At 42.2% G+C, this 24,255-nt stretch overlaps 2 protein-coding genes across 3 annotated transcripts in view; both read left to right on the top strand.

The window, feature by feature from the left end:
• The window catches only part of LOC134156298 (ribonuclease H-like), a 384,552-nt gene that overhangs the window by 40,026 nt on the left and 320,271 nt on the right, over nucleotides 1-24,255 (top strand). The gene's annotated exons all lie outside the window — the stretch shown is intronic.
• The window catches only part of WDR36 (WD repeat domain 36), a 30,979-nt gene continuing 22,223 nt past the window's right edge, over nucleotides 15,500-24,255 (top strand). For both annotated transcript variants that reach the window (XR_009961878.1, XM_062604233.1), the window contains exons 1-7: nucleotides 15,500-15,685; nucleotides 16,666-16,693; nucleotides 19,124-19,224; nucleotides 19,698-19,815; nucleotides 20,712-20,844; nucleotides 22,475-22,529; nucleotides 23,359-23,491. Coding sequence is in view for 1 of the 2 variants with exons in the window: in XM_062604233.1 (XP_062460217.1) it covers nucleotides 15,539-15,685; nucleotides 16,666-16,693; nucleotides 19,124-19,224; nucleotides 19,698-19,815; nucleotides 20,712-20,844; nucleotides 22,475-22,529; nucleotides 23,359-23,491 (715 nt within the window). In the remaining variant the exon portion in view is untranslated. The remainder of the gene's footprint in view (nucleotides 15,686-16,665; nucleotides 16,694-19,123; nucleotides 19,225-19,697; nucleotides 19,816-20,711; nucleotides 20,845-22,474; nucleotides 22,530-23,358; nucleotides 23,492-24,255) is intronic.

Raw genomic sequence — 24,255 nt, 5'->3', positions numbered from 1 at the left:
TGTTCTATTCAGTCTGCTGTTTCCTCTTTCTTGTTCATTCTTTCTTAGCACATAGTCAATAATGACCTTGGATACTACATGGAGTAAGCAGTCTTCTCTCCTCTTTGTACTCATCCACCACTACATCAAAAAATTGGGAAATTAGGGTAGAATAAAAAAAAAATCTGAGAGGATGTGGCTGGAGCTTCTATGACATTTCTGTTTGTGAGCTAAAATGGCTATACTGAAGTTTATCTGTGGTTAAAGAACAGACAACTTTCTTTTTTTCTCCCTACTTTTAGCTCTGTTTAACCATATTACTCAGATTTATTTGATTTTTAATTAAGATGCAGAAAATAGATAGTTCTGCTGAACAGCAAATCTCTTCATTTTCATTTTGATACTGTGATATAACCAGATTTACCAAAAGTACTTTACCAAATGAAACAGGCTTGTATATATTTCCTAACATTCCTACTTTTCCTCTTTTCCAACCTATCTGATTCTGTACTTCTGTTGATTTCCACTGGCTAAGAAGTTAACCCTATTCTGACACTTTCTAAAATGCAACAGCTGTTATTAAGATTGGAACAGGGCACTTACCACTGATTTGAATGTTACTGGTGACAGGAAGGCAGTGTACAATATATTCATGCAGCTTTAGTCTGTGTATGAGATACATTCTTTTTAAATTGTAAAGGTATGGCAAATTCACATAGAATAGAAGATAAAGATTAAAATAATATCATGAATAAAATTTTCAATTAATCATATGCATATGTTGAAAATGACTTCTTTAAGAAATGAATGGATGCCTTCCTAATACCTCTTTGGTACAGGTAACCTAAGCTATTTTACAATCTCAATTATTCTAGAACCCCTTTGGTTTCCATTTCTAACAAAATTTAGAGTTCAAATGGCGTGGTTTCTTTTGCAATTTCTGTGCAACAAGCTTTGGAGGATCTGTAATCAGAGTTATTTCATAATCTGAACTCATTAGGGGCTAGTTTTGTTCCTGTTCCTAACAAGTAACAGATTGAGAATGGCATGCTTTCTTTCGTAATGCCTTCCCAAGAAACTTTTGAAGACCTAATGCTCCTTCCAGATGGCTGATTCATCTTTGTGTGATGTTAGCAAGTGAGATTGAACATTGTTTGGGTGATTTTGTGTCTGGGGTGTAAGATATCTTGTGATTTCTATACATACGGCATCATCAACATTTTCTTTCCCCTTCTGTGTAACTGTAACATAAAATATCATGAGAACCTTATCCAGAGTTATCGGAATGTAATTAAGTCCTTTTCACTGGAGTAATTCCCCATTGATCCTTGCAAGTAAGAAAGCATAAGTCTCCTTCAGAAATTTTAAACACATAGGATGCAGAATTGAAACATTAGATCTAGAAAGTTCAAACTTTTCATCTCTATTACTTTGAAAAACCCCATGAAGCAGCAGTGTGTCATGGACTTCACAAACTCACAGATGAGCTGTCTTGTCCAGATCTAAGAGTTGTGATATTCATAATCTTATTTCTGATAAAAGCATTCATATCTGGAAACTGATAGAAGGCAATGACTAGACTTTTAAAACTTTTTTATTAAACCTTTTTTTTCCAGTATTTGTCATGATATATTTGGATTTCTGTCCTAACATGGGAATGGGAGAATGTCTAACAATTTAATGTGTGCTTTCTCTCCCTTACAGCTACATTCAGACCAGTGGTTGCTCAGGCCCACTTTTTCTTCAATGTTAAAAGCTAAAGGAAGGCTGAAAAATTATACTTTCAATTAACTCTATTTACTTCTAATATCTAAGAGGGGAAAACATTTTTTCATCCTATCCAGTTTATCTGAAACATTTCTGTGGTCAATTATACATCAAAATAGTGTATTTTTTCATTTACTGTGATAGTTAGAGTTTTGTTGCATAAACATTGCTTGCATATACTTAAAGTGGTTTTGCCAGCTTTCATCAAACTTAACAAAGAGTTTACAAAAACCACAACAAATACTTTTTCTGTCAGAAATGTGTAATCTACACTGGAGTCCTTTCTAGGGACAAATGGAGTTTTTTTAACTATTGAAAACAGAGCAAGAGCTCTGATATTATAGTGCAAAAACAGGCCATCCTGGTCAAAGATGAGCCAGGAGAAACAGGAGAGTTTGTGATCTTTGAAAGAAGGGACAAGAAACTCAGGAGAACTACAAGGATGTTACAATATTACACAGGAAAAAAATCCAAAGGGCAAAGCCCAATTGGAATTTAACCTGGCTACTGCCAGATTGTGAAAGATTATAAAAACTATTTCTATAAATATATTAGCAAGTGGAAGAGAAGAAAATCTCCATCTTTTTTTTTTTTTGGGTGCAGAAGGAAACACAGTGACAAAGGATGAGGAAAAGGCTAAGGTACTTAATGCCTCCTTTGCCTCAGTGTTTAATTGCTAAGACAGATTTTTCTTCAGTTATTGAGACCCCTGAGGTGGAAGACAGGGAGCAGAATGAATCCCCCATAATAAGACATACACAAGTCTATGGGGCCAGATGGGATCCACCCAAGGGTACTGAGGGAGCTGATGCGAGTGCTCACCGAGGCACTTGATCATTTATCAGTAGTCCTGGCTAACCAGGGAGGTCCTAGTTGACTGAAATAGGAACTGTGATGCCCATCTACAAGAAAGCCAAGAAGGAGGATCTGGAGAACCGGAACGAGGCCTGTCAGGCTGACCTCAGTTCTGGGGAGGGTTACAGAGCAGATCATCTTGAGTGCCATCATACAGCATATGTACAGGACAACCAGGTGATCAACCAGTATGGGTTTATGAAAGGCAAGTCCTGCTTAATTAGCCCAATCTTCTATGATGAGATGACCCACTTAGTGAACAAAGGAAAGGCTGCAGATGATGCCTACCTGGACTTTAGTAAAGCCTGTGACACCATTTCCCACAGCATTCTCTTGGAGAAACTTGCTGCTCATGGCTTGAATAGGCACGCTCTTTGTTGGCTAAAAATCTGTCTGGATGGCAGAGACCAGAGAGTGAATAAAGTCAAATCCAGTTGGCAGCCAGTCACAAGCGGTGTTCCCCAGGGCCCAGCATTGGAGCCAGTCCTGTTTAATACCTTCACCAATGATCTTGATGAGTAGACCAAGTGCACCCACAAACTCTGCAGAGAACAACAAATTGGGCAGAAGTGTTGATCTGCAGGAGGGTAGGAAGGCTCTGTATTGTGATCTGGACTGACTGTATTGATTGGCTGAGGTCAGTTCTATGAGGTTCAACAAGGCTCAGAGCTTCACTTGAAACCCATGCAACACTACAGGCTGGGGAAAGAGTGTCTGGAAAGCTGCTTGGCAGAAAAGGACCTGGGAAAACAACAGAGCTGAACATGAGCCAGCTTGTGCCCAGGCAGCCAAGAAGGCCTGTGGCATCCTGTGCTGTATCAGCAATAGTGTGGCCAGCAGGGCCAGGGCAGTAATCATCCCCCTGCACTGGGCACTGGTGAGGCTGCACCTTGAATCCTGCATTCAGCTCTGGAGGCCCTCACTAGAAGAGAGACACTGAGGTGCTAGAGTGAGTCCAGCACCTCATGGATAAGGGCAATGGAGATGGTGAAGGGCCTGGAGCACAAGTCTGATGAGAAAGGGCTGAGGAAACTGGAGTTGTTTAGTCTGGAGAAAAGGAGGCTGAGGAGAGACCTTGTATGGCTCCCTACAGCTACCTGAAAGGAGGTTATAGTGAGGTGTGTGTTGGTCAACTCCCAAGAAGTAAGCAATGGAACAAGAGGAAAATGCCTTCAGTTGTGCAAAGGGAGGTTTAGACTGGATATTAGGAAGAATTTCTTCACTGAAAGGGTTGTCAAGCACTGGAGGCTGCCCAGGGCAGTGGTGGAGTCACCGTCCCTGGAGATATTTAAAAAATGTGTAGATGTTGCACTTGGGAAGATGGTTTTGTCGGACTTGGCAGTGCTAGGCTTACAGTTGGACTCAATGACCTTGAAAGTCTTTTCCAACCTAAAATTATTCCATATTATAATGATCATATAATCATTTCTGCCATGTGCAGAACCAGACAGAGATCTGCCTGAGCATCTTTCTTTGAGGTTCAAGAGAAAAAGAAGAAAGTTCTGAGACGACTCGAGAGCTAGCAGGTTCAGGCTCCTGCTTTGGCCCCTATCTCAAGATAGGAGCACGAGCACTTCTTTCATTCTTTTCTCACATTTCCACAATCTCCAGGGAAATGAGATTGTGCACACAGTCCTTGGAACTAAGTAGGACTAGACGAAAGAAGGAATTAATTCATGCCATCTATTTCTTCTCCTAAAAGAAACAAATCTTACCATTCAGGCAGCTATCATAATGTAAATGAGAAATATCTCATTTCAATGTGCAAAATATCTGTTTTAAACATTTCTTGGCAATTAACATCTGGATGTTTTCATCTAAATAGGAGTTATATACTGGCAGCTCCAGCAGAAAGATAATAACTTGTAAATTGAGGAATTAGAAAATATTCCTAGACAAAGATGCCTCATCCTTCAAAAAACTTAAATTTTTAAAATATTTGTTTATCTGAAAAAGTTGCCACATCCAAATTCCCTATTGCTTCCTAATCTTTTATTCTTGTAGTTACATGTAACAGCGTATTTTACTGGAAAAAAAAGTACTTTAAAGTTATACTCTTCAGTGTATTTTTTTGCATTGAAATATGTTACATTCTGGACAACAATTTGTTAATGTTTCTATTATCTCTTGCTTTGAAGTTTTGAAGTTAAGTTATTAAATCTATATGCTGTACTTATATTTATTTATTTATCTATTTGCACTATTTCACTCTACACAACATGATGCTAAACTTGCATTAATTTTTCCAAAGACTATTTTCTTGACTATTTCTGCCTGCTTTTTCACTAGGTATTTTAAGACTATGTTTGCATGTAACTTTTAACAGTATCAGGGTGATTTTCAGTTTCTTTTTTTTTTTTACTTTTTATTTACTGTTTGTTTTGTTGGTTTTGGTTTCGTGTTTGTTTTAATAGGGGACAAGTATTTTGAACTAAAAAAGCAGAAGACCTGCTACCAATCAGTTTCTGACAGAGCTATTCTTGTGTAAATGCCTGTGCAGCACACACTGAAGGCTGACACATAACATGTGAAGTACCTGCCTGATATGGAATTTCAGACACCAGAGCCCCTTCCAGCTCCACAAACCATGTCTTTGCTGTTTCTCCATTTCTTCCCATTAGAATGCAGCCCTCTTAAAATAATGCAGGAGTTGAAAGCAAATGCTTTGATTTCTTTAATGCCATGTAACACAAAACCAGAAAAAAGGCTGACTTTATCTTTCAATTCTCAAGCCACCAAAATGGCTGGTTTACACAAATGTCAGTGCCAGAGGGCTTTATGTTCTTTTTGGAACGACCCTTAAGTGCGTGATTAATATATTGGTTACCAACATACAAATAGTTATAACTTTAAAATGCCAAAATGATCTGGCTCTAGCTGCTTATTTCTGTTGAGACATTAAACAGGCATACGCTTGCATTAGTAAGCAAGCATTTCCCAGCAGCAACCTTTTGGAACCCACTTATTTAGTCTGTAAGAACAATGCCCCTCTGTTTAGTTTAACCTAGCAGACCTTGCTCCTATCTGCAGCAGAGACTGATCCCCAGTTCCCTCTTAGTCCTGGTTGCCCATGAGCTGGCACAGGGCAGCTGCAGTCAAACAAATATTTGGCTTTTAATTTCCTGTGGGTCAGGACGTTATTGTCCACGGGTAATTCCCAGTAATTCCACATCTCCTGTGCCATGGGCAAGGAGACAGAAAAAATCCCCATGATTTCCCTTTCCTCAACCTACAACCTCCCTCTTTCCTGCTTCGTTTTGAGCAGAGCCCCCCCACCCTCACCCCGTGACAGCAGAGGATGCACATGGGTGTACTCAGCTGTATGTCACACAGGTGTTCTTGTTACATGGCCACCCATCAGGCTGTGTGCAGTCAGTCAGCACAATGCTGCCATGTGACTCTTGTCATGCTTCCCGTGGGTTCTAAGGGGTGAAGTTTCTGTCTCTCTGAAGGAAAGAACTTTCTCCCTAGCAGCACCACTTAAGCACACATCTAAATTCAAGGTCTTACTTGCCAGTCTATCCCACTTTCCTGTCTGTTCTATTAACCCTGCTTTGAATGCCTGGAACCTCCACACTGCAGCTGTCAAGACTGCACAGACCTGAGCTCTTCTTTACATAAGCACAGGGTTTACGCTCCCTGCTAAATTAAACTCATCTTGGGTTCAAGATCTGTTTTGATGCCTATACCACACACTATGTTTCTGATCACACAGAACTCATGCGGGAAAGGTTTTGCTCCAGCCAAGCATGACTGAGCCCAACCAACACCAACTGCAAGTCTGAACTGGTGCTTCCTGCTTGGCAGTAGGTATGAAAGCCACAGCATCCCTGTCCTGGTTTAAGCCCAGCCAGCAACTGAGTACCACATAGCTGCTGGCTCTCTCCTCCTTCTCCCTCCCTAGTGGGACAGTGAGGAGAAACAGGAAAAAAAAATAAAACCCATGGGTTGAGATAAAAAAAGTTTAATAATGAAAAAAATGCATAATATAGTAATATTATTATTGAAATAACAACAAAAAAAAAAAGAGAGGAAAAAAACAAAAACAAATGAACAAAACCCAACAACAAATAGTGATGCCCAGTGCGATTTCTCACCACCTGGTAACCGATACACAGCCAGATGCAAGCAGCAATTGCTCCCTTCTGGGTAACTGCCCCCAGTTTATATACTGGGAATGATATGCCATGGTATGGAATACCTCTTTGGCTAGCTTGGGTCAGGTGTCCTGTCTCTGCTTCCTTCCAGCTTCTGTGCCCCTCTTCACTGGCAGAGCATGAGACTGAGAAGTCTGTGATTGGAGTAAACATTACTTAGCAACAACTAAAAACATCGGTGCTATCAGCGTTGTTCCCAGGCTGAAAGTCAAAAACACAGCACTGCACCTGCTACTAAGAAGGAGAAAAATGACTGCTACTGCTGAACCCAGGAGATTTACCTTTTCGGTAATGATAAAAGGATATGCACATTTTACCTGGACTCTTTTTAGCCTCACACAAACTACAGGTTACCTTATCTAACGTAACACTCCAGTGGCTTCCGGGATGGACATATCTTGGAGCATGCTACCAGGCCAGCTAATGAAGGAAGGAGCAGGATGAAGGGTTCTGGCAGGAGAGAAAAGCTCCTTTTCCAGAGCCCAGTTTCCCCAGGAGCAATGGCAAAGAAGCCACCACCTCTGGAGGGCAGGCAGCAACCTCTCACATTGCTACTCAGGGCTCCCAGGGCAGGTGGGAAATGCTGCTGCCTTCCCAGGTGCAGGATGGCCTCTCTCCACTGTTGGGCTGGCAAGGGAAGGATGGAGGAAGCCATGAATGCAGGAACAAATAAACAAACAGCTGTGTTTTCAGCACATATATTCCTCCAACTCTTAGGCTGACAACTAGCGCGGGCCAAAACTGTGCCTTGTAAGGTGCTGCGTTGTGCTGTAGCTTCCTTGGATGCATGGGTCATTTGCAGCACCAGATACAAATTCAAGGCTACAAGATGCAAGGAGCCTCTAACATTATTTGGGATGTTATTAAGGAAGACTCCCAGGTAGAAGGCTTCCTAAGTGGATTGAGTATCCCTGGGATATGCAATAACTGAACAGCAGCATTGAGGATTGCACTTCTGAGTGAAGGTGCTTTAAACCAGGAGTAAAGTGAGAGACATCCCCTTAGCTGTTGTTAGCAGGAATTTCCATTTGCTTTCCCTGCGGCTGTACATCTATTTGTTTCTCTACTTGGAAATCTTTCTTGGAATAATATAATTCAGTATTATTTATACAGAGCAGATTTCTGGCACACTGCTCAATTTGAGAGGGGAAAAGGGGGGAGGAAATCTAGCTAGATGTTCCTTTGATAAAAAAGTAAAATATATTGTAGCTGGGTACAAAACGGATCAGGTGATTATGAAGAGGATTAATTCTGATCATTTCTGCAGCCCCAGAAATACAACAGCTTAATCCTGTTCTGATTTGAACCTTCCTAGTACCGGCTAGACATCCTCCAAACTTTACCAAATCAGCACAATGACATAAGCTTGTCAATACTGTACTTCAGATAGGAATGGCAAGATAAGGAGCTGTTTGTGATATTAAGGTTAAAGATGTTCCCCATACTGAATGTGATACCTTAGTATTATTACTGCTTAATGTAGAGTTCATCTTCTCAGTCAGTCACATGTGATTAAAATATTTTAAATAATTTGCTTATTTTACTAATAACTGTAAGAAAAAAAATCTTAGAAATTTAAATTTTTCTTTACAGTACCGTTTATTTACACCCACAAGGTCAAATTCATAGCAGTGTTTGTCTGATTGTATTCCTGTTGAGCAGTATGCAACTAAAATGTTCAGAAACATTCTATAAAATCATCATTGTGCAAAGTTAAAAGTAGCAACAAAGTGCATGGAAGAGTAAATAAAGAAGAAACAGAGAACTGTTGTTTTTTTTAAGATTATCAGTTGTGTATCAGAAAAATGAAATGTTATTTAGCAACCAATGTTTCCAGTTGGATATATGTCATTCTTCAACTTCTCCAGAAATTGTGGATCCAGTGACTGATCAAGGGCAAGGATGTCCTTTCAGTTTCACTGCTTTCAACAGCAGTGAGACTGACTTTCTCAAGAAGCCAGAGTTTTTAATTCACCTTGCTGAATAAGGGCCTCAGGGTTTCTCCCTTGACAAACCACATCATTAATCTAACTTGGTTTCTAGTGAAATAATTCTTGGATAAGAAAAACCCCAGACACTTAGTGAAATATTTCAAACATAGGGAACTGATGTTTCCTGATCTTTCCTAGCTAAGAAGTCTTTGACCAACTCAGCTAAATGTGATGCCTTGGAAGCTAGAGTTTGAATGAAAAATGACTTAGGAGCAAAAGCTTAATTGAGTTTCCTAACCCTGCTTTGGTGATTCAAAAAGTGGTTTTCATATGGTCAGGCTTATCCAATCATAATTATAGACAGTGGATGTTCAATTCTGATGCAAAGTTCAATTCTGATGCAAAGTTCATTATACTCCGGCAGCACACTGAAAGTTCGTTATCAGTTGTGACATCAGTGATGTCTTCAATTGTTCAGACTTTGCATGCACAACGGACTTGACTGAAGTACTTCCATATGCTTCTTTTCAGTTTCTCCTTGAACACTACATTTCAAAGCATAGAGGCAGTAAGTTACAGTGTATGTATATTAAATTTGAGAGAGAATAGCGGAGCTAAGCTGAAATACTTCTGAAAGAAAGGGGGGGGGAAAGACGGGAGAACTGTTGTAATGACCATTAATTCAGGAAACGCATGCTACACTTCAAAGAAAGTTAAACATGTTAATAAGGTACGAACATGCAGACTGAAGTATCTGGACATCCTTAGATGAGCTAAAAATCCCCAGAATCATGGTGTGGTTCCAATGCTCGTATTTTAGCATTTGTGAGGAAAAAAAAAGCAAAAAGAAGAAAGAAAAAAGGGAAAAGGAAAAAGAAAAGCAAACCAAAACACATAATTTTCTGAAATGAAACTTTTAGCAAAAAACATTAAAAAATGTAAGGTCATTAAGCTACCACTATGCTCTGTGTATGAAGGGAATCTCTAAAATCATCATCTTTGCTTAATTGGAGGTTTTTTGATGGTGGCAATCACATCCCCAAGCTGCTACAGGCAGGGCATGTTTCATTAGTTGGCTTGGTGCTGTCACCAGAGATTAGAAAGTACTGGGCACCACAGAAGCATGTGGTGCCTCCTGCACCCATGCAACAGCCAGCAGGGAACCCTTCAGTCACAGCCTGATCCATGAAAATGTAAAACTGAGCAGTGTTTGCCCAGACAGATGGAGGCTCTCCTGGGCGTGTGACTGCTGGGAAGGCTGGGCAGGTCACAGCCAGGCTGTGTGCATCTGCCTTGCCCTGGGCATGCTGCACTAGGCACTGGGGCTGTGATACGCACAGTATGCCCCGCACACCCTCAACCACTGACCTTCCCATCTCCCCACCCTCCCTCAGGTAATCATTGGTCTTCCCCCACCTCTCTTTTCCAAAGACATGATTTCATAATTTAAGAAATTCCCAAATCCTACATATCCAAAGTATAATTATGTTAAACATCCTCCATACAGTGGCAGGATGTAGTAGCAGTCAGGTATTTTAGGAAGGAATACATTGCGTATGTGTACGAAAAGAAAAGTGTAAGGTTTGCCTTTCAGCTACATGTACTAAGATGTAAGAATCAAAAACTGACTCAACAAATATAAGTCAAACTGATGAATTATAATGTCAGTAATACAATAATATTGATTAGCAATGTTTACCAAAGTCAGCGCTTCTTGTTGGCAGCTAACTCTTCCTCTCTCACAGTTCAGGCTGGCAGCAGTCCATGCACAGAGATACCATCTCGACCTGCAGCAAAATAGCAACAGCTATTTCTCAATCCCATCTTTTTGCTGCTCAAGCACAGCCACAAATGTAAGGTCTTCAAGACAACCAGGCAGCAGGAATTAGAGAAAAAAGTAGATGTCTTATAAGTATAAAGGTTCATCAGAAAAAAATGCCTCTTATAATGAATTATTTCTCTTAATGGAAACCACTTCAAATTCCTTCAAACTTGTGCTCAGGTCAAAAGGTGCTGTCAGAAGTGAGATCTCATCATTCTTATGACTGGAGGAAGTAGAAGTTTTTAATTGCTACAATTATAAGAATGGACAGATTTTTCTAAATTTCTTAAAGTCCTCCTCTCTCCCTCCCCTTTCCTCCCCCCCTTTTCCTTCTCACTTCTCTCTCTCCTCCCGCCCCCCCCCCCCGCGGTACATATCTAGGTAATTGAAGCTGTATCTCTGAAGAAGTTTAAACAGAAAATGAAATTTAAAACATGTTCACCATAATTTGCCATTTCTGAGAATACCGCTGTATGGGAATTAGAGACCATCAAAGCGATTGACAGACACTTCTCATTCACAAAACTTTTCACATACCACACAGTCATTATAGGAAAGTAAGTTTTTTTTTTTCTTTTTTTCTTAATAATCTTCCAAGACGTTTTGAATGTCAAACTATATTCTATAGCTATATAACTTTCTGGTTCTTTTAAAAACTGTATTTTTTATTTGCTGATCTGATTATATTGCTAGTGTCTGCTGATACTTTGTTCTACTGCTAACTTCAGAGGCACAACTTCAGAAATGAAAGCATGTGCACATTAAGTGACGGGAAAGAATTTCAACCCAGTGTTATTTGCATTAAACCAAGCTGTACCCTTTACCTGTTCACACGATTATTACATCCTGTTTAGAAAGGACAAATAAACAGCTTTATTTAACCATTCATAGGTTTGCTATGTCCCGTTCAGTAGACATAAATGAACAATGGTAAGTAAAAATTAACATGTTCCTAATCCTGAAGTCCTTCCTTAGATCAATATTACTTTGAATTCATAGCAGGAACAATAGGCATTTTGTTGTTTATGTTGCTGGTTTCAGGAGTACAGTAAGACTTTTCTCATGCAACTTCCTTTATGTTAGGGTGCATCTTTGGTTATAAAGCTGTAAAATAAGAAACACAAAGCTAGTTAGAGGAATTGGTTTTTTACTATCTGACTAAATTTTATGAAGCTTATTAGCAAATTCTGACAAAAAAAAACAAACAAACAAACAAACAAACAAAAAAAAAAACCACAACCAAACCCGGAGAGAGATGAAGGCACACAGCTTTGCAAGTTAAGATAACCCCATCAGCTTCTGGAGTACGAGAACAAGCCGTCCTTTAGGAAACTGGAATTCTGTTGATTTGTTTGGCAACTCTGTGAGAGCGATGAAGGGAAGCACCCTGGTTAAGCCTGCCTCCAGTGCTAAGGACCTCCTTCCCGAGCTAGGCTAATGCTCCGAGCACCTGCGTCTCCATTACTCCAATATCTTTTTAAGGCATCGGTCTCAAAACGTCGGGTTTGACTCGAATAAGATTCGTATACGCACACACATAACAGAGAGTCACAGGTCTCATGACACCCTTTGAACGACCGCCGCTCCCGTTCTGCGTCCCCCAGGAACCGGACGGGACAGGCGTCTCCCGCTAACCCGCTCCGACCCTCCGGGCAGGGCCGCAGGCACCCGGCTTGGCTGAGAGATTAAGGACGGAAAGAAAAGAAAGACAGTGAAAAGGGAGAGGCCTGGGAGAGGGGCGGGGTGCGAACCCTCTCAAGCAGACAGGCATGCAGTATTGATAGATGTGCTTTGGCTCGTCCCCAGCTCACCTGGCCCAAAAAGTCCTTTCTCCCGCGGCAGTCCTCCTAGGCTTCCCTCATGACTTATGCCCGAGAAGCACTCCCCGAAAACGAACTTGAACTTTCTCTGAAGCTGAGCTTCAGAGCAGCCGGGACAGCCGGCGAGGCGAAGCGAGGCTTGGCGGGGCTCTGCACTGTGAGTCCTGCGCCTCCCAGCGCCCCTGACCCGCAGCGGCCCCCGGGGCACTTCATGTGAAATACTCTCTCGGGGGCAGGGAGTACCTGGTGGGGACCACAGCGTCGGTGTCGGCCAGCCGCTCTCGGGGAAAGGGCTCCGGAGGCTCCTCGGGCCGAGGAAAGCAGCAGGTCCATTCCTTCTCTCGCTAGCCCCCTCCTCCTCAGTGCCCAGAGCAGCCTGGATCCCCGCCTCGGACATCCCTCAGTGCCCGGAGCAGCCTAGAGCCCCGCCCCGGACATTTCTCAGTGCCAGGGGCAGCTTGGATCTCTTCCCCCGGGCACCCCTCAGCAACCTGAAGCTGGCATCCCGGTCGACAGTGCCCGGGTCATCTGGCTGTCCTGTCAGCCAGGCTGTCCCCACAGAAAAGCAGATGTCCCTCGTCTGCACTACCCGCAACTTGCGCGACCGAAGTAGCTCCCCGGGGAAAGTAGTTTCTAAGGTAAAACATTTACCTTTGAGGGGGGGAAATAAAAAGTGTAGGCGACACAGGGAAAATAACACTATCCATCCACTCCTGCACTAGCGTGTCAAAGCAGTGTGCTACAGATGCCCCTGCGACCTCAGTACAGAGGGTCTGAGCAACCACCCATCTGCTGGTGTCCTGAAGAGTTTTATCTCACGTTTAAGAGAAAATCGCATGTTACTATTGTCGCCGAAAGCGTCCCCAGTGCAGTTATGGGGAAGGTTATTCACACTTGTTTTATGCAAGATTGGCTGTTGTGGAGCGATCAGGTTTGTTTTGTTCGGGGTTTGGATGCTGCGTTTGATTACTATTAATTACCTCAGTTTTCTTTTCAAACCACAGCTGTATGTGGTTCTGGAGTTCTGGAAAGGTCTGAAGTTCTGGAAAGAGGTGCATGAGACATCCAAATGAGACCCGGTTATGGAATTGGAAACCTTCATTTCCGTAGGCGTTCAGGTACATATATGAAGCCAGTAACGATCTGAAAGCCCAGCTGGAGAAAAACAACGTGTAAAGACACCATGGATAATCACAAGGGTAACCAACCAGTTTTTCTAGTGCTCCCGAAGCACCGGCATCCCAGATCTGTTCTCCGTGCCTTGTAGGGTCACGCAGCGGTGCAGGAGAATTAACTTTTGGCTTTTTCTTACACAGTCTTTTGTGGCTTGATCATCTTTCTTCAGATCGCCGACCTATCACGGGGATACAATTTCAGCCTCTGTAACCACAACGAGATACAAGAGGATCTCCTAAACGTTTTGGATCCATACATGACCTTTAAAAAAGAGGTTGGTGGTTTCTCTGGTGGCATCGGAGGGAAACTCTGGACGGCACTGCCTCCACGATTTTACCCTTGACAGCCGGCCGCTACTTTCTGAAAATCTCGATTAGCAAGCCGGGAGTTGGCTAGTTTAGTAAACCGGTGCCTGTGAAACAGGACAGGGAAGTTATCTCCTACTCTCGTCCGGCGACCTTCCTAAAATGTGCTTCGCTGAAGCTGGGACTGGCAGGGACGGAGAGCAGGAGCCCGGGCGGCTGCTGCCAGAGCGCTATCCGACTCTTCCCGGCGCCTTGCAGACCCGTAGGACTGAAAGTCGCTTGTGTAATGATTCACCGACGCTGAAGATGTTGTCACGGTTGCAAAGGTGATGAGCGGTTTAGAAGCTAATGGTCCACACGCTTAGCGGCTCTCGGGACGGCGCACCGTGCGAGCAGTCCCGCAGCGGGCCCGGAGCACCCCGCAGCAGCCCGGCACCGGCTGCCCCCACCGCCGATGCCCACACCCTGCACGGCTGCGGGGAAGGCGGTAGGGATGTTTGTACCGGGGTGTCCGAGGCGACGGCGACGACCGTGGGTTTAACAAGCATCCCCTGTTGTTGTTTCCCTCCAGGAGCTACAACTCGATTTTCATACCTGCGAGGACGCACCTTCCACGCCCGCGGGCCCGCAGCAGTCCGAGGTTCGCCGGGGTGCACGCATCCCCCGACGGCTACGGGGAAAGAGAGAGAAGAACAGGGGTTTGAGGGAGGAAGAAAGAGGAAAAGGGTGGGAAAAAGGGGGAAAAGGGGGAAAGAGGGGGAAAAAGGGAGAGAAATAAAGGGAGGAAAGGGAGAAAAATGGGAGAAAGCGGGGGGAAGGAGGCCGGGATGAGCAGCGGGGGGGGGGGGGTCGCGGGAAAGTGCTAGCGGGAGAGGGGTGTGAGGGCTGGCGGGGCTCGGTCCGCGGTCCGGGGCGTGACCGGCCGTTTGCCCGCAGGGCTCCCGGCGGGCGGACCGGCTGCTGGAGTGCGCCCTGGCGAGGGCGCGGGGCTGCGGTGACCGGCCGCCACTGTGGCCGACCACCCTCTACGTTGTGCAGCGGCACTGCCCCGGCTACCGGCCGTCACAGGTGGGTGCGCGATCGCGTCCGGGACGGCAGGGCAGCCGTGCGGCGGAGAGCGCTGGGGGCAACAAGGGCAGCTCCGCGGCGGCGGTCCGTTAACGCATGTGCGGTGGCAGGGCGGCGCAGTCGGGAGGGCGAGGCGAGGCTCGTGCGACGAGAGCAAGGCCCAGGAGCTGATGGCGGTGTGGAGAAGCTACATGAATTTGGGCTAGGTGGCTTTGTATGGTTTTTTTTTTTTTTTCCCTTCACCGAAATTTTGCTGAGTATTTATTGTCCGCCGGTCAGTCAAGCAACGAAGTCATCCTGCGGGTTATATAATTTACTAAAAGAATGAAATAAACCAAACACCCTGGGTAGTACAGAGACTGTTCGTGCCCCTGGGGCCCGTACACTGGGGCTGCCCGGGGCAAAAGGAAAGAGGGAAGAAAGGAGAATAAAACCTAGAAGTGGCTGCAGAGGCGAACGCGGGTAACAGCCCTCTGCCTGCCGCAGCGCCCACCCCGCCGCGCAACCCCACACCGCGGCAACGGTGAGAGTGGAGGGGCGTGGCTGACTGCGGGGTGTGTGCGCACGCGGGTGCGTGTGTGCGCGCGGAGGAAGCGGGGCGGGGCGGAAGCTGGGAGGAAGCCGGGAGACACGCTTCCGGTGAGTGGGCGGCGTGGCGATGGCGCGTGAGGGCTGTGGGGTGTTCGCTGGGTTCCGCGTGCTCGGCCAGTTCAGCGGCCACGTCCCACACGTCCTGCGCTACCACGGCCGGCACCGAGAGTTCTACCTGGCCACGGCCGTTGGGCGTAGCGTCCACACTTACAACGTGAGTACACGGCCAGCGGTGCCCTGTTCCTTTCATCGGCATCCTGCCCGCCAAGACAGTGGCCGCTCTGAGCCGCGCCGCCGCCTGTTCGCCTTTACGCCGTGAGGAGGCCGCCCGTAGCAGTCCTCGACGGCGAGAGGGGCTGCCCGTGGGAAGGGAGGGAGGCGGCGGGCTACAGGGGCCAGCGTGGGTGTGCCCGGCCTTCGCGTGGCTGAGGGCCACCCGCATGTTGAGGCTTACCCCTTGTCGCTGGGGAAAACCGAAGTTCGCCTGTAGTTTGGATAGTTGGGAATTAGGGGGTGGGGTTCTTTGGGCAATCTGCTAAATCGATTCCATTAGGTCGCATGAAAACTTGTAACAGATAAGCATCTTTCAAAGATAAACGCTCCTGGTGTTAACTCACTCCTTGCTGTGCAGTAAAAACATTTTCAGATACAAACAGGACAAAACTGAATTTAGTGATTATAGTGAACAGGACGGTGCCGGCAGCCTAGATCTTCTTTCATGTGCCTTTCTGGTCCGCGCTTAGAGTTCACTCACTCCCGCCAGTCTTGTCCACAGATTGTAAACTAAAACCGTGATGGCTGCAACTAAAGCAAATTTATGTGAACACAGATGATAACATAATGTGGTGGTAGAGAAAATAAACTAGAATCGGCGATGGTGTGAAAACAGTTTTTCCTAAGCTTTGCAAGGTGTTAAATATGTGCTTAGTTTCTTGTGCATTAGGGTATAGTATATCAAGAAGCACAGCTTATTGTTGCTGGATGGTCTTTTGGCAAATGTATTGTCCCATTCCCTTTGATCTGCTGCCTGTGGGTTTTCCTGTAGATGCTGATAAACTAAGATGAATGATTTTTCTGTCTTGTGAGGCATGCGGTTTACTTCTCTAGATTGGTTCCTGGAGTTTTGAATTTCTATTTATAGCAAATTCATTGCAACCAATCACTAAAAATTGCCTCTTAACGTTTTCATTGCAGGTGAAGAAGCTTGGTATTGTTGCTGTGAGTAAGTATGCACAAATTGTTCATTCCAGTATGTATTTTTTTTAACACATCTGGCATTAGCACTTGATTCTCAACTCAGAAATGGAAAATTAATTGTAGTTATGTACTAATATTTACACAGAAATATGTTGAAAGGACTTTGAGAAATACCAGATATCCACTTGGAAATAAGACTGCAGTTGCAACTTTAATTGAATTCTCTTAGGGATATACCTTGTGAACCTCCTGTCCTTGTCGTCTTCTTCCAAGAACACCCCTAGGTCTTCAGGAGTGAGCAGTGGGTAAAGCTGAATTTCAGATCCCTTTCTTGTTGTTTTTGTGGTTATTAGAAGGACATGTTACTGAAAGAAAATAATTACAGGAACAGAACACGTGTGGATGGGACTAGATGTCTTCAGGGGGGTGTTAAAAATTGGTTGGACTGCTGGATACAAAGGATATGAATTGACATCCAGTTGGCAACAGAGCATAGGACCCTAGGTGTCAACAGCAGGGCCCATATTGTTAAGCATCTTCATCAACAGCCTGAGTTACGAGGCGATGTGCACTCTTAGTAAAAATCTGCAGACAGTACTACATTAGGGGGAGTAGCTGACACCCAGAATGGCACAGCTTCATCCGCGAAGTGTTGCAAAACGCTAGGCCTGAGCCACCAAAACCAGCCAAGTTCAGCAAGAGCAAGTGCAGAATCCTACACCTGGACAGGACAAGCCAGGAACTGACTGGCTGCGTGGCATCATGCTGAAAAGGGGCAGCGGCTTGAATGTGGACCAACAATGGAGTAACTGAATAAGGCAAGCCATGTACTGGGCTATGTTATATCTGTGGCCAGCAAATCAGGGAAAGTTGTTATTTTCCTGCATTTTGTGCTGGCGAGGCCACACTTAGAGTACAATAACCAGTTAGTGTGGTTCTCCCTGTTGCCACTGCACCCCTTTTCTTTCAGGAGGGATGTGAGGAACTGTGGAGTCTCGGGGCCTACAGCACGCAGTATGAGAAGAGACATTGAAAGAGCTGCACTTGATCAGTCTTGTGAAGGGAAAAATACAGGGCAGCCTAGAGGCAACCTGTTTCCTGAAGGGCAGTTACGAAGATGGTGCTGCTGAATTTGTAGTGGTGATAGTAGACAAAAAACCAAGGGGCAACAGGCACAGGTTGCAGCTTGAGAAGGTCACAGTAACAATTAAGGAAAATGACCCAAAGAGGAAACCATATTGTAGTGTAGAGCTTGAGCAGTCTGCTTCCCCGAGAACTCAGCTGGGCATACCTGCAGTTAAATGTATGTAGTACTGGTGATAATCCATATTTTTGGGGAGGTTGAACTAGATGATTTGCAAAGGTCCCTTCAAGCCAGCATTTAAATGATTCAGTAAGTTTTTTAATTGTGTATACCACAAAGTTTTACACAGACCTCATAAAGCAGAATATTTTCCCTTAACAGATCATCTCTAAACTTGGAAGTCAGTGACTGTCACACAACCTGGACTAGATTTAGAAAACCAGCAGTTACAGCTGTAAATACATTAATGTAACTTCTGTTTTCAGCTTACAAAGTCATAAAAATATAGCATATTCTGTGAAATCCTTTTCAGTGGGCTAGATCTTCTTACAGACATAATAATTTGATTTTTTTTGAGAAATTAAGTTGTTTACTTACAAAACTGTGATACTAAAAATGAACAATGTGATTCTCATGTAGTGACATTGGTTTACTGATGTTACATGGTTGGTGCTCTGAACTTCTTAATTGGGATGTGTCTAAAAATGTCTTGGCCTAAGCAGACTTGCATATGGCTCATGTAGAGTACTGTTCATGTGGTCTTATCTTTTGGGACCACATCAGCAGCATCTCAGTATGATCTGGAGCTTTGACTTTTACCATTTGAGCTAGTAAAGCAGCAGATCACAATAGTAGGTACTCTTTCTGAGCCAGTCACAAGATGGGGAGTAAGAGGCATTCTTACAGCAGTAGATTCCTGCTGTCTTTAATCAGGAAATGGGTGAAGTAGTGGGTCAGCAGCTTAACTTAGTAGGCATTGCTAGTGATGAGACTTTCATTTATTATCTGAGTTCCCAGTCCAAGTAGGCTGTAGGACTCTTGACAGTCCACAGAAATGCTGTGTTGGCATAACTTCTTTATAAGCCCTCACAAAGCTGGTATGTGCCTTTTCTTACAGTGATAATTCAGTAATTTATGAAGTGTTTTTCAAAATAACCACCTGGTCTGTTGATCTGATGTTGTTCATGTTGTGTGATGTTATTTATGGTAAAAGTGCGTTAATCTGAAATACGCCCTTCTCTAAGAAATTCAGCCGAATGTTGGAACAGGAGAGCTTTCTTTGTGGGTCACCATGCTAAACAAATAAAATCAGGCTTTCTCTTTTGTTATTAACCTGAAATTTGTTCAAATTTTCTTTTCTTTGATTAACAGGTAATGCTTTGCCACAAGACATTACATGTTTGGCAGCAGACCGCATGTTGATATTTGCTTCCTATGACAATGTTCTCCATGCTTTTGCCAGAAACAAAGAGGTTTTTATTCATTTACTTATTGCGTAGTAGTACAAAACAGTTATGTTCAAGACAGTTAATTTTCTACAAAAGACTTATTTCCATAGATGTTTAATATCTTTTAGACAAACAAAAACTGTAGAAGGAAGAATAAAAAGATTGAAATAGAATGCAATGGCTGACCTTTGTTTTATGTATTCAGTATAATAATAAAGTAGCTACTTACAGATAAAAAATAGTTACTGAAAAATAATTCTAAATTCATATGAATTAATTACAATAAAACTAAATAATTAAAATACTTTAAAATATTTTTGTTAACAGTTTCAAATATCAGAGAAAATTATGTGTCTTCCACTTACAGTTGTGTCGTCTTTACATGTATTTTATTTAAACTTTACATGTATTTTATTTATAAAACTTAAGTATTACGTTAAGCATGGCATGCTATCTGAACAGCTTATATTGAAAACGTTTCTAATTTGAAACTGTAGGTGGTTCATACATATGAAGGTCACAAGGCAAGGATACACCTTCTGCAGCCCTTTGGTGATCATGTCATCTCTGTGGATGTTGACAATGTTCTTATTGTTTGGGATACACAGTCAGAAGGTGAGAGACACTTTATTTTAGTCAGTACTTTGTAGGATAGCATTGTTAACAGTAATATTAAATTTTATTTTTTTTTAAATGTGTGTAGTCAGAAGTAGTTTATTCTTTAAAAAGTATCCTTAAATGATAGTGCTATTTGAGCGGTAGTCTGAAGTCCTACCTCTTCACTAATTTTTCATTAATGAATGCTCTACCACAGAGGTGCAGGATCTCACTTACAGTGACCCAGTAAGGTTCCATATATATGTAAAAAGATATGCTTATACGAAAGTTTCATTTTAGTGTTCCAATTTCTGGTAAAGAGTGTGGTACAGTAGCTTTGGCACCATCTCTGAAATCCTTGATATTTACCAGTCCGGGTAAGACTGAATTCTTATGAATCATCTTATAATTGTGTCAGCATCTTCTCATGCCATTGTAAAGTGCCTTAGGAAATCGTGCCTCAGTGCCCTGAAATTTTTATTTTAGAAGGCATTCTCATTGGTGTGACCAGTGTCATTTCCTGGATGCTGGGTCTTGAAAGTGGCTGCAGACAGGTTTTAGAGATTTGAAGTTGCTATGACAAACAAAAGGCATGCTAATCACTTGAGGTGTTTTGCTCAGACAGGAGCAGTCATCCTTCAGAAAGATACAGATCATTGCAGTTTTGCCAAATCATTGTGTTAGGTAGGCTTATAGGGAAAAAATATACCTTCAAGCCAACAGGTTGTGTAAAGCCAGCAGTGTAAAGAAGTTTGGCCTGTCCTGTTATGCGTTACCTAATCCTTTATGCAGGAAGCACCAGTGGCATTTGTACAGAGTAACCATCAGTTCTGCCTTTACATTTGTGAAGGGGTGACAAACCTGCGGTTTTGTAGGGGGTAGCAACATTAACGTTGTTCCTTACTTTTTTGCAGAGCAGTATCTTGAAATGGATTTTGATAAGGACAATTTTGCAGTTTCTGCAGTTCTGCATCCCAGCACCTATTTGAATAAAATTCTCCTTGGGAGTGAACAAGGGAGCTTGCAGCTGTGGAATATAAGATCCAAGTAAGATTCTTAATAACCTGGATACAGTTAATGCTCCAAGTATTTTCATATGCAAAAAATAATACTTTTTAAGTACATGGAATCTTTTACCGAGTCCTTTGGCACAGGTTTTCAGTTGGTCTATCTCCAGAAACAACAACTGCTGCTTCTCCTTGAATTCTGATGCCTTTCAAGTTGTGTGGTGTTTACTCTTCCTTCAAAATGTCAGGGATTGTTCAGGATTGGTTTTGTTTGTTTGTTTTTTTAAATTGCTTTTAAATTATTATTATTTCTTGGAATCACATAGCTTTCCCTTGAAAATAATTAGAATAATAGTAAACGCATGTTCAGGCCTTCTACCTCCCTTCTTCCAAGCTTAGTTGTTTGGTTGTTGTGGGTCCAAGGAAGTGCTGCCAGGTAGTGTGGAGGTAGTTGATCCTTGTATTCACGTGAGAGATGTGTAGGCATGTAGCTGTCTCTGAGCATGTCCTGGTAGAGCACCATCCATAATGGCAGTATTTCATGCCTTCCACGGTCAGATGTTTTTCTGACTTGTAAAAGTTACAGCTACAGAGAACTTCCCTGCTTGTTGATGTATGTACTGCAAATAGGTGTTAACTCAGCTTGCATAGTTCAGTGTTTCAATCTCATAGCTATAATCTCTCACTGAAACAGCTGCTATTTTTTTTTTTGTTTCATATTTTAATGTTTTGGAGATGCTGTATATGCTATATAGGAATAACGTAAAAATACAGAAAAGTTAAATAGTTGTAGTCACAGTACTCTTGCATCTTTTCAATGCTTGTCACAGCAGCTGAGATGCAATACATCCTAGGTGATAAAAAGTCTTCATTAGATGGATTCGTTTCTCTTTTAATTGTGTAAAAACTTATGGGACTTTTACTACTCTTTTGGCAATGTCGCTGTGTTAAGCAGTATCTACATTTGACTATTTGTTTCCTATACAGAGTATGTTATAGGTAGGTGTGGGCAAAATTAGGCAAAAAAATAAATAGGAATATCAAGGTTGAAATTCTATGGTCTCTGGCAAGAAAGGAAAATGAGAGGTGGTAACACATGGCTGCTGGCAGTCTTTTAAGAATGACAACCTGTAACTGTGGTAATGGAATACTTTTTTAATCATGTATGTTCTTAAACACTATGTCCATAATTTCACCCTTAATAAGTACTGCATGACTGCCTTGTCAGTGAACAGTCCTGCTTCATGCTTTGGCTGTCACCATTTCTAAAAGAAACAAGGTGCTTGTAATATGAGTGTCTTCATTTAGGGAATTTAGTCTGCAAAGGAAGGATTTATTTTTAATAGAGGTTGGACCTGACTTTATATCATAATAATTCTGAAGAGGTGTGTTCAGAGCAGAAATGCATGGGAAGCAACTGGCATAGAAGGGTCTTCCTCCCTATTTAGGTTATGTCATTATGTCATCTTTGTGGTATTAATGCATGGCGCTAACTTTTTCCAATAATAATTTACTCCAAGTTTTATTCTTCACCTTATTTATTAGTATCACATTTCTGATAAGGACAGAAAGCTTATATACTTTTCCTGTATAAGTGCATATAAAGCAGCCATTTTGTTGTAGGGGAAAAAAAAAAGTTGATGTATGTTTCTTATGTGTTTGTTTTCCAGCAAACTCTTATATTCCTTTCCAGGATGGCACTTTGCAGTCACTGCCCTTGAACAAGTTAGTAATTTTGGTATCTTATTTTCTTACATAACTGGTCAAGAGTAGAAGGCAAAATATCATTGCTTAAAATTATAGCAACAAATATCGCTTACATTCTCTCAGGTAATTTTAATAACTCTCTTGAGCATTTTACTCATTGAAGAGGGGTAGACTCGAAGGCTTATTATCTGCCCTTCCTCTAGCTCTAGTTTTGTTGTATTTAGCACCTTAGCTGTTTTGTGTTCATAACATCTGTAGTCTATTCACTCAGTGTAGTGAATTCACAGAAACGGTTTGTGAGATGCATGTGTATCATATAACTTCTGTTGCACTGGTAGTTTTTTGCTAAATTTAATTTGCTTTGGAGGTTAATAAAATGTAGATTTTGCTGATTCAAGGAAAGGTGCTATAATAGTATTTACTGTATATTTGTATATATATAAATGAATTAAAATTGATTGGTAGCATTGATCACAGCTTTGAAAATGGTTTGCAGTTATCCTGGATAAAACTTCTAAATACAGGGCTTCTTGCAGGGTGACTGATAGTCTATGAGAACTGAAAATCTAAAGTGGGGTGTTTTTCAAAGGAATTCCAGCTTCTAGAAACAGAATTGTTTCATCCAATGGAGACTTGAGCACAAAATCTTCTGGGTTTTTTTTAGGTCTGTCGTGTGTTCAGTCATGTATTAAGGTGATGTATGTAGAAGTTCTTGTGCAAGATGATTTATTTGGGTTTTTACTATTTGTCCTGGACTTAGGATACATTGTTTCATATGTATTGGTATTGGTAGTGCAGCAACAAGTTTTTGTTTTTCATTTCAGTTGCTTTGCTATTTTCCTTGCAGGCTCCAGCAGTGGATGTTGTTGCAGTTGGTCTTGTATCTGGTCATATCATTATACATAATATTAAGTTTGATGAAACTCTGATGAAATTTCAACAAGACTGGGGTCCCATCACAGCAATATCTTTTCGTACAGGTAAATTATGGCATTTTTAGTGAAAGTTTGTATAAAATCACTAAAACTAAGTGTAAGGTATGAAATGATGTTCTCTTAAGTGTTTCAGAATGAAAATTTGGGCTGAGAGTTTTAGTTTTCAAAGGCTGCAGATAATCTAGAGAAGCTGCCTGTAAGTAAGGGAGATCATGCATCTTCATCATACTGGCTGTTTTTATAGTATTTTCTTGTGTACTGACTCAGTGCACAGAAAGTATGGCATACAGTACTCTAATTAGATCTTTTCTAATTCTCTCCTCCTGTCTTTGTTAGGAAATGTAGTGTAGATGCTACTGGATTGTTTTGAACTTTTGTACTCATTTTAGTCTTTGAGTACATTTCTGAAATTTGGTTTTGCTGTTAATTGAAAAGCTCAAGAGGATTTAAAACAGGGACTGATAACTTCCAAAGCTGTGACACAGTAGCACTCACATCCTGATGCATGTAGGCTAATAAGCTTGGGGAAGCATCTTGGGTGTACGGTAACTTTTGAAAATGGTACAGGTACAATACCTCTTGTGCTTCCAAGCAAAACCTCTGGCATCATCTGCTAGATTTAGATGTATTTGTTGTTAAATGGTTAAAAGAAAAAAAAAATCCTGTTTTTATTATCTGTGAACTTTTGTTTCTTTTCTGCTTGAAATACTGGAATAGTTCACTTAAAACATAGTTTTAGAATCAGCTTGAGATTTTTTTTTTTTTGACTTGTGAGTGTAGTTTTTCATTGTGTCAGTTTTAAGATGTGA

This window comes from Pezoporus occidentalis, unplaced genomic scaffold, assembly GCF_034315485.1.
Source record: "Pezoporus occidentalis ecotype Australia unplaced genomic scaffold, CSIRO_AGI_Poc_V1 ctg84, whole genome shotgun sequence".
Lineage (NCBI taxonomy): Eukaryota > Metazoa > Chordata > Aves > Psittaciformes > Psittacidae > Pezoporus > Pezoporus occidentalis.
Note: the sequence above shows the minus strand (reverse complement) of the source record. Positions and strands in the feature narration are given on the sequence as shown.